Genomic DNA, 18,707 nt, shown 5'->3' with positions numbered 1-18,707 from the left:
TCTTTGAGGTGAACCGATTGAGGACCCCCTCCACCTCCAGTGTATGACTGACAGACAACAACGGTTTGACCAAAAAATGGCAAAATTGAAACAAAGTGGAAACAGTGGAAACAAAGACACCTACATCTTGGATGCCCTTGAGGTAAGATAAAACATATCAAACATTAATTTCAAAGTGAACTATCCCTTTAATCTATCTTGAAGATTGTTGTATTGTATTGTATTCTGTTATAAAAATGAAGATCTTCGAAGAAAAATCGTTTATATCATATATAAAACAAACACACACACACACACAGCCTAAGCCTCCAGCAGGAGGAACTATATACAGCACTGTGGCTCCACACTAACAGCAACAGAGATGATAACACAGGAACAGAAGAGACTATTTTGCCCTATTTTTGGACTATTTAGATTATTTTTGTAGTTTTTTTTAGGCTTGCTTTACATGAACATCTAACAGATCCACAGATACAAACGCATTAAAGTTAACTTTACGTTTGCTTGATCCCCCTCCTTCCCCCATTTTTCAAAAGGACCCTATGAACAGCGGTATATGGACTGTAAATGAATTAGAGTATTAGTATTTATATTTTGTAGTTATATATTTGTGTGTGTTTCATTTCTCCACTTTGTTTACTTGTACAGTATTCTGTTTCTATTTCCATTTGAATTTTTACAAACATGCACATTTTTTAAATTAAAATTAAATAAAATTACTTTGTAGTTCAAAAAATCATTTGACTCTGTTCCTCTGTTTTAATTTTAATTTAATTTAAATTTTTTAACCCCATGAGTAAAAGCTTATAAATCACACTAAATTATTTTGAATATGTAAAAATGCAGAAAGTTTTATTAGATGTGGATTGTTTTGGGTAAGGGGATAGAAATTATTAAATTATTATTAGGGGTATAAAAATTATTATGTCGAAACTCCCGATAACGCATGGAAACTTGTGTGTGTTTTCGTTCTTGTTTAATCTACAGCAAGAGGACCAAGTCCCCACTAAGATAGAAAATTGTGTGGTTAAGTTATTGTTAAAGGAGTTAAAGGCCACTGTCGAAGTGACCTCTGTCCTTCTCTCTTCTCTGAGTCTTCTGGTTGCTGTTCGAGTGTGATCTCACATCCGCATCAAGACACAGGCCTCAACACATTAAGACGTGTGTTACTTCCTCAACCAACAGAGTCAAACTAACATTTCAAGTTCATCATCATCAAATTAATTGCAACTTTAACACCATTGACTCACAGACTCACAGAAGCATCGAGTCTTTATTCTGAGACTGCATCCAGACGCTTGTTCAACTGACCGTCTACTCATATGTAAATTTTGCTAATTTCATCCTTTAGATCGAAAGATCTGGAAAAGTCCTCACATTTACCCGCCCGTAGACCCTCTTGAAGATATCAGGACAGAAGTGTCTCCCTCGTCTTATTGTGATCCTATCGACCAAAACACATCTTAATACAGGTGTGAACAGGGCCAAAGAGACTAAAACGTGTGTGTTTTTTTTTTCTACTGTCCTGTCTTGCTTTCTAATGTGTACGGGGAAACCGGATATGATTGTAACATGTTAATTGTAACGCTTCCAATTTCTCTAACCAGGAACAACACACACAAATAATTGTTCAAGCTGGTGCACATTTGTTAATTTTATTTGTTACACAGCCACATATACTGTACACACAAACCAAGTATGTTAAAAGCTTGTGTTGGATGATAAACTTTCTTTATTATTATTATTATTATGATTATTTTATAAATACACTATGCGTGTATAGTAACATTTCACTCCTAGTGTTTGAAACTAAGCCACACATTTTTCTATTACAGTCATGTCATTTAATAGCTGACATTTGTAACTATTTCTTGAAACACAGTTTTAACGCACTGGCTTAAAAAAAAACCTGATATAGACAGAGATGTAAAAAATTCACTCTCGGTTGGTGCATATGATATATATTTAGGTTATACACTACTTTTTTATGTTTGAATGGCCATACGTTACGTTTTTTTGTCTGCCCCATATACTGTACGTATCACACTGTAGCTGATGTCCATGTGGTGAACAGTGTCAGTGGAGATTCAGTCTCTGCTTGACTGTAAAGTGTTGCATCTTTACTTCCTCGTGTGTTTCTAAAAGCCTCAGTGCAGATTCACACATTATTATTTGACTTGCTCAGAGGTTCATCACTCACTACAGGAACTAATGCAGCCACAACACATTTGAAAATGATTCTTTATTATATTTGTAAAACACACTTGGGAATCATTTTAAGTAAATATGAGACACTGTGGAGGATTACAGGATATTTGAACTAATTTGCGGTAAAACTAGTCGATCACGAGTGGCTCAACAGGATAAACTCATCTTTCAGGCATTTGACCGACCGTGTTGACACTTCAGAGTGAGAACTCGGGGATGTGGTGTCGTGAGAGCGTGAGAATTGGCTTTATGCACAGTTGCACTACTTCCTGAACTTCAGCCTGCTCCTTGTTTCCTGTCTGCCATTATTGGCCGAACTTGATTAAGGCAACAATAATCAGGCAACAATAATCAGACACACCTGAATTAATCAATTTGTAGAATAATGGCAGAAAGGAAACAAGGAGCTGGCTGAAGTTCAGGAAGTAGTGCAGCTGTGCATAAAGTCAATTGGCTCAATTGCGTGAGTCTCACGCTGAATATGTGAGAGTTGGCAGCCCTTCATGTTGTTCAGTTATGTGTGAAGAAAGTGTTTTATTTTTATTTTAAGTAAATGTTTTATATCAAATTAAACAAGAGAATCTGCTGATTTAGATTAACCTATACCACTTCTTGTAACATGCTTTAACCAGTTTAGCATGCCATACATATTATTTCTGTTATTTAAGATGTTTTTATATATATATTTGTCTAATCTATTCATGGATATTGAGTATTGATGTTAATTAGGTTACAAAATTGTGTTGCACACAGACACTTTTTAAGGTGCAACAGGAAAAACAGACTTTTGGTGAGAAGTTATTCTCCGTGTGTGGAGTAGAAGAGTTAACGTTATTCGTTGTTTTTTTGTTTGTTTGTTTGTTTGTTTGTTTTAAGCGAGTATTTCAAGTGAACTCATTCCCTCTTGGTGATATGCAGGCAGCGAGGTATGTGTATTACGTTCATATTACCCAAGTGTATTTGTAATTAACTCTTTATAGTGTGTGTGAACGTGTTTATCTTTTGCATTGTCATACTGTAGTTTGACGGTGAATGTGACAATGGAGAGAAGGATGATGCTATAAATCCATCAGTAACCAGAACCATGGTGTCATTTATTTCCTGGAGGGAGTGATGCAGTTCACAAATCAAATTAGTCATTAGTAATATGTTGATGGGTTGTGGCTACTTTGAGGCTGCTGCTAATTTTATCACTTGCTGACACTTTTTATATTGTGGTTTCAGGCGTCATTTCTTCTCTGAAACAGAGACCGTTCAAGAAGTGACCAGCTCCTCTCATGCACACACACACACACACACACACACACACACACTCCGCTATAGACATGATTTACCTTCTGGTTCTCTCTGGGGTTTTACTTTACATCTCAGGTAAGTAAAACAAAGAATATAATTCTGTTTCTTAAGCATTACTAAAGCAGTCTGTTGTTTAATAGTTAAAACGGTTTAACTTGAATTCTTTAAGTTATAATTACTGTATTCACGAGTGTTTTATGTTTTCTCTTGACTGTCTCTTTATTCTTGACTACAGGTGGAGCTGGAGTTAATGCACTGAAACTTAATATAGCAGTGAAATCTGGATCATCTGTCCTTCTTCCATGTGTGTATGATAAACAATATAAAGAAAACCGCAAATATTTGTGTTGGGGGCCGATTTGGAGCTCTTGCCTAATATTGGCATATGCAGGACAGACAGGAAAATATAACATCACTGATTATCCAGACCAGAGTATTTTTACAGTGCGATGGGACAAACTGCAGACGTCAGACTCTGGATATTACTGGTGCGCTGTGGAGATTGGTGGCAGTGGCACCGTAGACGCCGGTTATTATTTGTATCTGACGGTGCAATCAGGTATTTTCCAAATTACGTTTTTTTTCTGACAATGATATTTATTAAAATAGAATATAACATAAATAAGCAGTTCAAACATAATATTAAACTCTAAATAACATTAAATAATGAAACATGTAAGTGTTTTTGGTGGGTTATAGCCCTATATTCATTATAAATATAAAAATGAAATAATTAAGCTATAATTGACATTGTAAATAATATACTGTAAAAGGTAAGTGTTGTTGGGTATAATATTTATTTATTTCTGTACACACAAGTAAAAGTAACTTAAAAATAGAACATGTTAACTGAAGAACCCAATGGGCTTTATGCCCAGCTGCACTAGAACTTCAGCCAGCTCCTTGTTTCCTGTCTGCCATTATTGGCCGAACTTGATTAATTCAGGTGTGTCTGACCTCAGTAGTCACGGCAACAATAATCAGACACACCTGAATTAATCAAGTTCGGCCAATAATGGCAGACAGGAAACAATGAGCTGGCTGAAGTTCAGGAAGTAGTGCAGCTGTGCATAAAGTCAATTGCTGATTTAATGATATTTCATTATTGTTCTTCATTTACTGTAGATTCAATGCTAATTCTGCTACACTAATTCTGATTCTGATTCCTCTTATTGTCTGCTTGGAGTTTAGTAAGTGAATCAGAAACCACTAGAATGATTTTTTGATCCACTAAAGTATTTTGAGAAATTACTGAGAAAGATCAGCTCTACAACAAAATATAGATGGGCAAACAAGGATGATGATGAGGATGAAAAACAGGATAAAGAGGAAGAAAACTAAAGATATAAATACATTTTGTTAAAATAGTTTGTTTTTGTAAATTTGTGAGAGCTTTTGTTCATTTTGGAGGCATTTCTTTTAGTTATTTATTATTTATTTATATATTTATTTTTTTCTAATACAGAAGAGACATTATTTATTTAATAATAATTATTATTAGAGACATTATTATTATCATAATAAAACATGTTAAGTAACATATGAGTAGCCTATCTGAATTTTGTGTCTTGTAATATAACAATGCCCTATCCATAGAGGAGGCATAGCCTACTTTAAATGTATTGAAATTAATAAGGCATCTTTGAGTAAACTTCGAGTATCATTTGAGTATCTGTTTGCCGGGTCGAGTGTCCTGGTTTTTGGTAATCAAAATATGGTCACCCTAGCATAGGGATGCTCACCTTCCTTTCTTGCCTTTGCTGCTCACAAGCAATAAGCCTGTCCCAGCCAGGTTCGACACTTATTTTGGTCTTCTGGAAACATTTCTGTTGTGGTTTGTGCTATTTGTAGCGCGTTTCTATATTTGGTTGTGTTGGGAACTTTTGCGGTTTGGAATAAAGTGTGTTACCAACCGTAGAGTAAACACTTAAAATATCAAATAAATCAATATCAAGGGAATTTAGATAGGCCTATTTACATTTTACAGCCAATAAGACAATTGATGGACAAATGTTTTTTTGACTGATTTCAGCTCCTGATGTGTCTGTAAAGAGCAGCAGTGTATCTGGACATGAAGGTGATGATGTCAGTGTCCGGTGTCTCTACAGCTCTAAATATAAGAATAGACTCAAACAGTGGTGTAGATATAAAGATCAGAGGTGTTATAAAGTGGGGAGGAATGACACATCCCAGAATTCATCAGTCCAGATCAGTGATGATGGGAGAAGCTCCTTCACTGTGTTGATGACTGGACTGAGACTCAGTGATTCTGGATGGTTCTTGTGCTCAGTAGGAGATCTGCAGGTTCCTGTTCAACTCACTGTAGAACCCAAACCTGGTAAGATGATCACACATCAGTTCAGCTATAATGGTGACACTCTTAATTCTCTATAAATATCTTCATGTTTTTCTCCTTTTAGTGAAACGTATTCCAACAGCTACACCATCTGACCCTGAGACAGACAAGTAGGTGTAATTTCTGACCATTTAAAAGAATCAAATGCATCTAAATACTTTTGTAGCCCGAAAACCTGTTGATCCTGTTCCCAAAACTGCTCTAAATGATTTGTTCACAATGTGGAATGATTATGTAATTTTTAAAGAAAGAAGTGCAGGAGAAGAGCATACAAGTATTGTTCTTTTCTTTCATGTCCCACAGAGGAAAGAAAGTCATACAGGTTTGGAATGATATGATTCGATTGTACTTTCATATTTTTCTTTTTCTTTTTACATTGTTTAGGTACACAACTCAGACATCTGCGAACAGAAATCCTGCAACCGTGAATGAAATAATAAACAGTAAGGAGCAGCTGAACTGGGTTAATCAGATCAAATATGTTTAATGTGTTATACCAATTATGATATGACATGACATTAATCCATCAAAAAATACACTGGAGACAATCGTTGTTTAGATTTACACTGCATACAATGGGAGCCCATTTCAGCCACATATGAAAAACAATCTTTAGTAAATCATAATTATGACATAAAAATAGAATTTATGACATAAAAAGTCATATTTGTGACACAAAAAGCTGAAATTCTAACATAAAATATCAGAATTATGACAAAGCTCTAAAGATAGAAGTCATGATTATGACTAATTTAATTGACATTAAAAAGTATGAAAAACATAAAATCATGCTTTGGTATTCTTATTAGGCCTATGACAAGTCATAACATAAAAAAGTCACAATTATGACCTTAAAAGTCACAATTATGACAAAGTCAACTTTTTATGTGTAATTATAATTTAACAAAGCATTCATTTTTTTCCATGTGGCTCTCATAACAAACAGCTTCTTTCATTAATGATAACACTTTGATCAAACTAAGAAACTTGTTTCTCTGTTTCTGTTTTTGGCAGCAGTTATGATTACTGATTTAAGACCTGAGACACACATGTAAGTGTGAACATTGTTATTCAGTCATTCATAGCAAATTATACCAAATAGAGAACATCGCCAGGATAAGCAAAACAAGTATGCATGTAAATTAATGAATTTGCTTTAATTGCATGACTGTAAATTTAAAAAAGCTTTAAGAGATGAACTTGCTGCACATTAAATGTGAGAATGGTTTTGTATGTTAAACACAAATATGTCTCTCCATCACTACAGGCCTGATATGATTCTGCTCATGAGTCTTGTATCGACGCTTGTGCTGTTCCCGCTCGTTTCTCTCGTTGTAATAGTAACCTGGATGCTGAGAAAGAAGCTGGGTGAGTTTTCTCTTACTTTATATATGTGTGTGTGTGTGTGTGTGTAGATTTGAGTTTATTTCATTACATGTGAGAAGAAAGAGACTCTAAAGTGACTCCAGAGGCATCAAACTAGCACAATTACAAAAACGGGGACAAAAAAGGGTCAAAATTAGATTTGCATCATGATAACACACACATTTGACAACAAAATTATACGATTGACCAATCAGAATCAAGTATTTTATATATTTTGTATACGTCATTTTTCTTCATGTCTTTCAACTTTAATTGTATAATCTTAAAAATAACGGTTTCAAAAGCTGCTTTTCACAACAATACCATAGTATAATATTTTTGGTTCCTGTTACAACCGCAGCCATAACACACTTGAGGACATCACAACACAGCTCGTTCCACAGGGGATTTATTACAAAAAGATTATAAACATTTTAGTCGAAGGAAAATGAATCGGGGTAAACGCAAACAACAAGAGATCACACAGAACCCCCGCCTGCTTTGACTGCTGCGTTCACGTGCTATGGGAAATAGGATATTTTCCACTTGTGAACTGGTATTTATCAGTGTGTTGCGTTCAAGTGTTGTCGTAATGTGGTAAAAAGATGGAGATCCAGACCTGTTATTTAGCTAAAACTATTTTAGATTGCGTAAGTCATCTGCAACAGCAAGAAAATGATTTATCAAAACTCAAAAGGTAAATAATATGCTTTATATTTTCTAGATCATATATATTTTTACCATTCACGACTCTCGCAGTGCTCTCCGCCATTTTGAAAAGGTCAAAGTTTATCTCACCAACTCGTCCATCAAAATATTCTACGAACGAGCAGAGAATGTCTAATTGGCTTTATGCACAGCTGCACTACTTCCTGAACTTCAGCCAGCTCCTTGTTTCCTGTCTGCCATTATTGGACAAATTGATTAATCCAGGTGTGCCTGACCTCACGGCAACAGTAATCAGACACACCTGAATTAATCAAGCTTGGCCAATAATGGCAGACAGGAAACAAGGAGCTGGCTTAAGTTCAAGAAGTAGTGCAGCTGGGCATAAGGTCAATTGAAGAGAATTGGCACTGGCTGGTTACTTCCGGGTTCTGGACTGGCTGCAGTAACACGTCTCTGTCCACGCGGGGGCGCTCGCGGTCGAGTGCAGAATGAATGGGAGTCAATGGGGTTTCACCCGCAGAAATCCACTTTTCTCAGGATGTAATTTTTTGTCAAGTAATTTGAAAGTTGCATTCAAAAGGGAGGGCTAAGATAATACACTCAGCTGAAAATTGCATTTTTAAGTTCACTTATCTGTTCTAAAAATCCATTCAAAAATGTGATGACGTCACACAATAGTAGAATGCTAGCATGTTCCGGCCAACAACAGCCTAACCTGTAAGAAATCAAAAGGACATAAGTACTCGTTCATTCGACTTTTGGCCTATAATCTATATTGAACTTGCGGAATCAACAATAAAATCTATTTTGATTTAACGACAAGCAGGTGAAAGAGACCCATTTAGCCGTTTAGCCCCATAGACTCCCATTCATTCTGCACTCGCCCGCGATCACCTCCAGTGGAATTCTAATGGAACTGCAACCAAGATAATACACAACGGGGCTAATAGGAAGTGCCTAGGCACTCCGTTAGACGGGCTCTGGAACGAGTTGCTCAGTGGAAAATACCACATGAGGGGGTGTTCATGTGCATTTTCCACGTCGGCTTTTGCTATTTACCATAATTACCATAGCACATCCCAAACCTACACGATCCACATTCCACAGGTGCAGGCAATCAGCTCCTAAAGACAAAGACACAAACTAGAACATTGTCGCCCCCTAGAGGACAGACAAATCATTACACAGAACGAATACAAAACAAATACGCAAACGTAACTGTTCCCCAAAGAACCTTTTAGTGAACAGTTCTTAAAATAACAATTTTGTTCTTATTGTGAAGAGCATTTTAAAACAACCAAATAACTTTTTTCCATTTATAAAGAAACTTTTGTGCAATGGAAAGATTACAAAAAGTTTTTTTTTAACTGTGTCTCTGGAAAATATTATGATATAATCTTTATATCTCACTCTGACAGAGAGGAGTCACATTAGAGAAGAAGAACATTTGAACCCCACCAGTAATACAGTAAGTAGTTTACATACGAATGGAATTCAGAAATCTTCAGAAAAAAAAAATCTAAATCTGCATTTGTGTTTGATGCAGACGGCCTCTGAAAACCTGATGACATCCATCCATCCAGCAGCTGCTACTGTAAGTCATTAGTCCTCTCTGTAGACATTTACTAAGATGATGATTGAAAATGAATGATCATCAGTTGTGTTTCTTCACAGTCTTCGGCCTCAGTGGACGACTGTTCGGTGATTTACAGTTCTGTGATCCATAAAAAAGGCAGTAAGAAAAAGGCAGTAAGTGTCGTCTTTGAATGCTCTGTTGGGTTGGGACGTCCTGTTTGTCCAAATCAAAAGGGAAACTTAATTTAGGATAAGGTGCTGGGGCAGGGGGTCAACACATTTGATTAAGACTGTCTATAAAACACATGAAACTCCACGAAGCACAACAAGCCTATTGGTGAGAAGAACACTTGATACTCAAAAATACACACCAGGACAAATTACACACCGGGATATTTGACCGCACATAACATCACATGCTAAATAATTACTATTAGAAAGAAATAGGTTTAATGCCCACTTACAATTTATATTTAAAGTGTTTATTACAAATTAATTGCTAAATGCTAAAAAGGAAATAATGTAAATTCACACACAAAATCCCCAGTTCCCTACTTCCCATGTCTTTGTAAATGATCACTATTTTTGCATTTCTGTTGTGTGACATTTGTAGCACAGAAATGACTAATGGTTGTAATACAGGATTCTTAAAGCTGATCATGTTTATTCGCAGGCTTTATCGTCAGTGGATCCAGAGTGCGACGTGATCTACAGCTCTGTGAAAAAACCTCGAAAGCCTGTGAGTTTATATACATATCCATACACACCATGCTCCTTAATGACGTTATGAGCGAATGAAAGTAATTCATTGTAAATTAAATTGCTGATAATTTACTCACCCCATGTCATCCAAGATGTCCATGTCTTTTTTTCTTCAGTTGAAAAGAAATTAAGGTTTTTGATGAAAATATCCCAGGATTTTCTCCATATAATGGACTTCAATGGGAACCAAACGGTTCAAGGTCCAAATGAGAGTTTCAGTGCAGCTTCAAAGGGCTTTAAACGACACCAGACGATGAATAAGGGTCTTATCTAGCGAAACCATCTGTCATTTCAAAAATAAATAAAATACTTTACGTTTTTTAAGCACAAATGCTCGCCTTGATATTTACAGACAGTAATGACGCACATCCATGGTTATTAGCATTGCAAATGTACCCACATTTTTAAACATTTTTACGTAATATAAGTGGTTCATTATGTTTTCTATTAAATGTAAAAGGGGTTCCGGCATCTCAAGTTAAGTAGACAGTACACAGAATGAATTATAGCTTACAAATGTCTTTTCAGAATTTGCTAAAGAATACAGAGGAACAAAATGAAACCCAGCAAATGATTAAACCCAGCAAATGAGATATTAAAATATTATATAGTGATCTTAATCATCTAACTTTTTGTAATCTAATAATCTAATAAGAGAAAGTATGAGGCAACTTAACAAAAATTTAATTATTTTGGCCAGCCAATATTATAAATGTATCTATTAGTTGATATCATTTATTTGACATTGATAACTTTCCCTGTGTCACAAACACCAGTGATCTCCACCAGAGGGCACTCCATCATTCTGCTTTCTCACTATGAACTTCATTTCCCAAAAGCCTTTGCCTGGATCATCATGGTCTGATTACTCATCTTGTGTTATTATTTTGTTTACTTTTGTCTATTTAATCCCTACTTGTGTATTCACTCATACTTAGTGAAGTATTGTATGTTGTTGCCATTATCCTGGTGTCCTGTGGGTTTTGTGCCCTGTTACTCATTTGGATTCTTTGCCCGTGTGTTTGACCTTTTGCCTGTATGGATTATGATTCTAGATTATCTCAATAAAGCTGCATTTGGATCTTCACCCCAAGTCTCAGAGCAGTTCTTAACACCCTGAAATTGACAATGTATGAAAGTCTGCTTTTTACATTACATGCCTGACTCTTGTCTGAATGTGTGTCAGTGTTGTTTTGTTGGGCTTGTTACCCAAACAAGAATGGACTTGTAATTTTAGTTTGGAGGATGAAATAAGATGTTCTGTCTGGTTCATATGATGCATAAAGCACACCATGCACAATATTATATATTATATAAGGCCTTCAGCGGCAGAGTTTTGTACATTATATTTGTGTATATTTGCTTTGATTCAAGTGCATGTTTAAAATATATGTGTCAAACCTCTCCGATAGCTGTGTGTGTGTGGGATTGATGATGTCTCTGCTGACTTCAGTTGTCATTACATCGATGAGTATACAGAAACAAGAACGACTCATTATCAGAGACAGGAAGTCAGATTTTCATTTCAGGTTCTGTCTTTTACTCATTCTGACGGTCACATGGCTCTTCCTCTGATTCTCCTTGGTGTTTTACTTTACACTGCAGGTAAGATAGAAATTACATTCTACCCTCAAAACATGCTTTATATTTATATGTATGTATACCCTTTTCTTCTGCTGTTTTTTTTGTATACTTTGATTGATTTCACATTTTAAAGACTGCAAATTGAGCAAATAGTATTGCATGAACATAAATATACAGTATGTGTGTATGTATACTAATATACACTCTAAAAAATGCTGGGTTATTTTAACCCAATTTTGGGTCAAATATGGACAAACCTGAAATGTTGGGTTAAAAATGTAATGTAAAAATTTAACCCAGTGGCTGGGTTAGTCCATATTTGACCCAAAGTTGGGTTAAAACAACCCAGCATTTTTTAGAGTGTATGCTGTGTCTCCTGTTTAAGACTTGAACATTGCATAAGAAACCTTTCAACGGCCTTAAAAAAAAGAGATTAGGATTTTTGAAAATGACAGCATTAAAATAAATAAGAAAATTAATCAGATGATCACTAGAATGTTCTTAACACAAGTGTACGAATTCATTTGATGTCTATATCTCACTGTTTATAAAATCACCTTCCTCGAACCATTACTTAAAGCGATAGTTCACTTTGAAAATAATTTTTGATATGTTTTAGCTTACCTCAAGGGCATCCAAGATGGAGGTGTCTTTGTTTCCACAGTAGTTTCAATTTTGATATTTTTAGGTCAAACCGTTTGTGTCCATCAGTCATATAATGGAGGTCTATGGTCACCACCTCAAAGAGCATGCACAGAGAAGTCAAAATTAAACATGATTTAATGACTCATAAATGTAAGTACACATTGATGGCCTAAAACACGAAAAAAGTGGTTTGTGTGAGAAAACTAACCGTATTTATATTGTTTTTACCTCTTGTTACCACAAGATCACTTGGACGTGGCTGTGGTTACAAGAGCTAAAAACGATATAAATACGGTTCGTTTTTGCACACAAACCGCTCGTTTCGTGTCTTAGGCCATCAATGTATACTTACATGTACGAGTCATTAAATCATGTTTAATTTGGACTTCTCTGTGCATGCTCTTTGAGGTGGCGACCATAGACCTCCATTATATGACTGACAAACGGTTTGACCTAATAATATCACAATTGAAACTACGGCGGAAGCAAAGACACCTACATCTTGGATGCCCTTGACGTAAGCTAAAACATACCAAAAATTAATTTCAAAGTGAACTATCCCTTTAACACTTTTATATTGTTATATTATATTACACTTAAAAAATCCCCCTTTCCATATTCCACCTGTAAATTCAACAACATCAAACACATTCATGAGTATGGAGGCAGGAGGTCAAACCAAATAACCACTGAACAATTAATTAACTAATTGATCTAAAATAAATATTGCATATATTTATTAATTTAATTAGAAAATTGTTTTAGCTAATTTCGTACCAGTATCATCATTAAAGCTAAGTGTTTGTGTGTGTGTTTGTTTTCTACAGAAACTTTGAGCATGAATACACTAGATCATGTAACTGTGAGAGAAGGAGGAACTGTTACAATCCCGTGTCTGTATGACGATCGGTATAAACTAAACTCAAAACTCTGGTGTCGAGGGTTTTATTGGTTTTCTTGCCAAATCACAGCCCGTGTAAACGATACGGGGAAATGGACAATAACTGATTATCCAGCCCACAATATTGTTACTGTGAAACTCGACTATGCAACATCTTCAGACTCTGGGAGTTACTGGTGTGCGGTGGAGATTCATGCAAAATCATATGACAGAAAACATTTGTATTTAACTGTTCAAACAGGTAAAGACTTTTAGTGCTTTTATTGTATGCTTCAGTAGATACCTGTATATATATTTAACATGTTTTTTTTGTCCTGCTGTGTTCAGCTCCTGATGTGTCTGTGAAGAGCAGCAGTGTATCTGGACGTGAAGGTGATGATGTCAGTGTCCAGTGTTTCTACAGCTCCAGATATCAGGATAGACTCAAACAGTGGTGCAGAATTAAAGATCAGAGCTGTTATAAAGTGGGGAGGACTGACACATCCCAGAATTCATCAGTCCAGATCAGTGATGATGGGAGAAGCTCCTTCACTGTATTGATGACTGGACTGAGACTCAGTGATTCTGGATGGTACTTCTGCTCTGCTGGATATCAACAGGTTCCTGTTCAACTCTTGGTTCAGAGGGACAATGAAAAATATAAAAATACAAGTAAGTCAATTTATTTCAGTTATCTTGGGGAAACAGTTCAATAGTTTACCAACTTAAAAGCTACATGACATCACTAGTAAGTAATGAACTCCGCTGTTCTTGAAGCAGATACACTTAACAGTTTCACACAGACTCAGGTAGGCTAATTCATTTTCAGGTATACAGTGGTGTGAATAAGTTTTGACACCTATGCTTAAATTACTTAAAAAGAGGAATAAAAAAAAAAACTTTTTTGGATATTGATCTTAATGCCTTAATTAGAAAAATGAGGAAAACTTCAACCTTTAGGGACACAAATTTTCTTTGTGAATGAATAATGTATCATAAATAAATAAATGTTTTTCCTTAAAATACAGGGTGCATAAGTCAGGACACCCCTATTTTAAATTCCCATAGAGTCAGGCAGATTTTTATTTTTAAAAGCCAGTTATTTCATGGATCCAGGATAATATGCATCCTGATAAAGTTCCCTTGGCCTTTGGAATTAAAATAGACCCACATCATCACACACCTTCCACCACACCTAGAGATTGGCATGGGGTACTTTCCATAAGATCATCTTTCAATGCAAATCAAACCAGCTATTAGGCTAACTGAAGTAAAACCATGCCAATATCTAGGTGTGGTGAATGATTTGTGATGATGTGGGGATATTTTAATTCCAAAGGCCAAGGGAACTTTATCAGGATGCATATTATCCTGAATCCATGAAATAACTGGCTTTTAAAAATAAAAATCTGCCTGACTCTATGGGAATTTAACATAGGGGTGTCCTGACTTATGCACCCTGTATTTTAAGGAAAAACATTTATTTATTTATGATACATTATTCATTCACAAAGAAAATTTGTGTCCTTAAAGGTTGGAGTTTTCCTCATTTTTCTAATTAAGGCATTAAGATCAATATCCAAAAAATGATTTTTTTATTCCTCTTTTTAGGCAACTTTAGCATGGGTGTCCAAACTTATTCACACCACTGTACTCTCTCTCTCTAACGGCATTATAACTGTATTTGTCTGCTATCAATGGCTCAAGCCTCCGTTACTACCTCTAAAATGACGTTTTGGAGTTATAGCAAATGAGGCTTGAAATGAAATGTGTAAGAAATCAGGGTAACACTTTACTTGAAGGGGTGTGCGTAAGACTAACATGACACATTCATAATCATGACAAGTTTTAGGCATGTTTGTGACACGGTCATTAAGTGTCATTCGCTCAGTTATGACATTTGTAATGCAAAATAAGATGTCTTTGTTATGAAACCTTGACATAAACCAATACATCATAACCTGTCAATATCTTTGTCATGACAACTTGACATTACTAAGACAACCCAACATTATTAAACTTAAGAAAGCACCTAGCTTTATTGGTTAACAGTACATTAAACTGTCAGGTGGTTGGTTTTGACATTGGCTGTCATGAAGCCATTATAACTTTTTAATGACAAAATCAATTAGTACCACTGTAGTAGAGATCACAAAAATATTCATGACACAGTTATAATGGCCTCATGACAGCCAATGTCAAAGCCAACCACATGATAGTTTAACTTCATTTAATGTCAAGTTAGACACTGACAGGTTATGATTTTATGGTTTATGTCAAGATGTCATAATAAAGACATCTCAAACAATGTCATATTTGCATTCAAAATGTCATTATTGAGAGAAAGACACTTAATGACAGTTGCCTGACATATGCACACCCCTTCAAGTAAAATGTTACCCAAATCAGTCCTACAAGAACGTTTTAAGGACAAAAACCTGACAAACGTCTTGAGTGACAGCATCTAAACAATGTTTTTTAGGTGTGGTATCCGTAGTATAAGCAGAATAATTGACTCCAAAATAATTATGGCATGTCTGCAATTATTTCTCACATAATTCTCTAATTATAGAATGTAATTTCATATTTATAAATATTATTTTATGTTGATGTTACAAAACATAATTGCAGTAAACTAGAATCAAACATTATATTTTTAACATTAGTTTTTACAGTATCCTATTTAATCCTATGCTTTTTGTCCTCCAAAATCAGCTGAAAGTGATATAAGCTCTGATGAAGATAGTCCATCTTCGTAAGTAAACCCCTGAAACTTGACTTAAAGGAGTAGTTCACTTTTAAAAAAACTTTTTCTGATAATTTACTCACCCCCATGTCATCTAAGATGTCCATGTCTTTCTTTCTTCAGTCGAAAAGAAATTAAGGTTTTTGATGAAAACATTCCAGGATTTTCTCCATATAATGGACTTCAATGGGAACCAAACGGTTCACGGTCCAAAAGACACTTTCAGTGCAGCTTTAAACGATTTCAGACGATGAATAAGGGTCTTATCAAGCGAGACGATCGCACATTTAATAAAAAAATAACAAAGTTTAAGTTTTAAAAGCTCAAATGCTCACCTTGATCTGTTCTGTGATGCGCATTCGTGACTCTCGAACTCGTTCATCAAAATGAACAAATCTTTTTTCGTGTCATTTGGTTCATTCAACGAACGAAATGAACGAGTTGACTCTGGAAAAGATTCGTTCATTTTGAGGAACGAGTTCGAACAGGAGAGTCACGAACGAGCATCACAGAACAGAGCAAGGCGACCATTTGAGGTTATAAAACTTAAACTTTGTTATCTTTTTTTTATGAGCGATCGTTTCGCTTGATAAGACCCTTATTCATCGTCTACAATCGTTTAAAGCTCTTTAAAGCTGCACTGAAACTATCTTTTGGACCTTGAACCGTTTGGTTCCCATTGAAGTCCATTATATGGAGAAAATCCTGGAATGTTTTCATCAAAAACCTTAATTTCTTTTCGACTGAAGAAAGAAAGACATGGACATCTATAGATGACATGGGAGTGAGTAAATTATCAGCAAAAGTTTTTTTTAAAAGTGAACTCATGATTATCTGAAAATTATCTCACTGAAGAGGAAGATTTTGCTGCCTTCTGATTTAAAATTGAATTTTCTTATTTATGTCATTGACATTTTACACCCATAAAATGATTCTATTTGTAGTAACAGCGAAATAGCCAGAAATGAGACAGCGGACGCCTGGTCTGACCACAGGAACAGGATCTTTCTTCTGCTCTCGGCAGCTTCTCCACTTCTGACGCTGGTTTTGGTGATCTGGAGGATTATACAAAAACACAGTCAGTTCTAACACAGCTTTATATTCAACTCAAAGCTATATTCCACTGCTAATGCCTCAAATCCAATTTCACAGGATTTATTGCACTGCCACATTACATTACCTTGGTGAAAACTCACATTTTAGTCTCCGTGAATAACATATCTTTTCTCATTTGTATAGTATTTTGCCTACAATACGTTCTTTTTATTATTTGCATGTGGTTTTATGATGTGATTCTTCCTGTTTAAAGACTTGCCCACACAAGGACGAGACGTCTGTTCTGAGGTTTGTGTTTAGGCCTTGAAATATCTACACATCACACAAACACAACACTACAGCATAACTTTAGATTCATCTGAATAATCTTTTGAAAAGAGTTTTGTTTGCACTCTTATACAGACAGAAGGTCGTGTGATGTATGACACAGTGGTCTTCAAGAAAGGAAAGGACGATGAACAAAACCAGGTCTCAATTGTAAGCATTAGTACATTGCTGGTACTGTAATATAGGTAACTGTATGCAACTTTCACAGAAGTTTTTTCCTGTGGAAATGCATAATGTATCATGATGTCAATGCTTTTAATCACTGGCTCATTGAAATTCATCTCACTCTGTCTTGTGTTTTATTAAATGATTCTCAGAGACGTCCTCCTGACCAAGAAGAAGTGATTTACAGCGCTGTGAAACTTCACTAATAACAGATGATCACTGGCAATTCATATTATACATATTATAATCTAAAGTAATGGCATATTTGCCTGTTTTCAAGGAGGTGAGAAAGAAAAAGGAATTTCCAGCACAGGTTTTAATGTGTTGTTGGCAGATTGAGAGGTCATGGTTGTGTCAGATTATCATTTTACTATTAAAGAGTTTTGCCACAACTGCAAAATTCAAAAGTGTTACCTATTTATTAGCATGTAGGTTTCTTCTGCTTTTCTACTTTTATTCTTAATCAGTGTGAGAAGTAAAACTGAAACACTTCATGACCACATCAGAGAGCAACACAATCAGTTTCGGTCAACTTTAACATTTGTTATAACCACTTCAGAAAAACCTGAAAATACACACACTTGAAATCTAATTTCAATATTTGTCTTAGCAATTAAAATATTTTTTTTTTTTGTGCAGCTATATATTTTACATTATTATTGTTGATGGTGTAAAAACACTTTATCCTATTTTAGATTAATATTTGCTGTAAACCAGTTTGATTTCCGCAAAAAAAAAAAAAAAAAAAAATTGTGAAACGGGAAGTATTTTAATCTGTATCAATACATATTTTGCTTAAGAAATCATGTATGTATCATAAATATTACATAAAAAATGAATATGCTGTTGTTCTGGCTCTCATTCAATGTAAATGATTTTACACACACGACACACACACACGTTACACATATAGTTGATATAGGCTACAACGTCTACACCGCTTATATATAAAAGTAGGCTACGCTTAAAAAGTACATTTTTTTTGTTCAAAATCAAAAACATTCAAATGAGAAAATACATAATCAATCCTTTTTCTAACCCGTGTTTTAGTCTTACCCCGATTTACTGCCTTT

At 35.2% G+C, this 18,707-nt stretch overlaps 1 protein-coding gene and 1 long non-coding RNA gene across 3 annotated transcripts; both read left to right on the top strand.

Moving 5' to 3' along the window:
- Positions 1–3,267: 3,267 nt before the first annotated feature.
- On the top strand, positions 3,268–18,377 carry LOC120482086 (polymeric immunoglobulin receptor-like). 2 transcript variants are annotated; one of them, XM_089131517.1, is made up of 10 exons: positions 3,268–3,579; positions 3,740–4,063; positions 5,537–5,842; positions 9,126–9,134; positions 13,689–14,012; positions 16,056–16,095; positions 17,031–17,164; positions 17,396–17,430; positions 17,545–17,619; positions 17,787–18,377. In XM_089131517.1, exons 1-10 carry the CDS (start codon positions 3,486–3,488, stop codon positions 17,838–17,840), a joined length of 1,395 nt encoding a protein of 464 aa, XP_088987643.1. In that variant the 5' UTR covers positions 3,268–3,485; the 3' UTR covers positions 17,841–18,377. The 2 variants fall into 2 exon arrangements, with proteins under 2 accessions (XP_088987643.1, XP_088987642.1); XM_089131516.1 differs by lacking the exons at positions 3,268–3,579; positions 3,740–4,063; positions 5,537–5,842; positions 9,126–9,134 and adding exons at positions 11,692–11,836; positions 13,288–13,602.
- LOC148981499 (uncharacterized) lies at positions 9,441–10,305 on the top strand. The gene is made up of 3 exons (XR_016168586.1): positions 9,441–9,488; positions 9,569–9,643; positions 10,143–10,305. It is a non-coding gene; the product is annotated as an uncharacterized LOC148981499 (long non-coding RNA).
- Positions 18,378–18,707: the final 330 nt, after the last annotated feature.

This window comes from Pimephales promelas, chromosome 5, assembly GCF_988280905.1.
Source record: "Pimephales promelas chromosome 5, fPimPro1.hap1.1, whole genome shotgun sequence".
NCBI classification, from domain to species: domain Eukaryota; kingdom Metazoa; phylum Chordata; class Actinopteri; order Cypriniformes; family Leuciscidae; genus Pimephales; species Pimephales promelas.
This window is presented reverse-complemented; position numbering and strand designations above follow the sequence as displayed.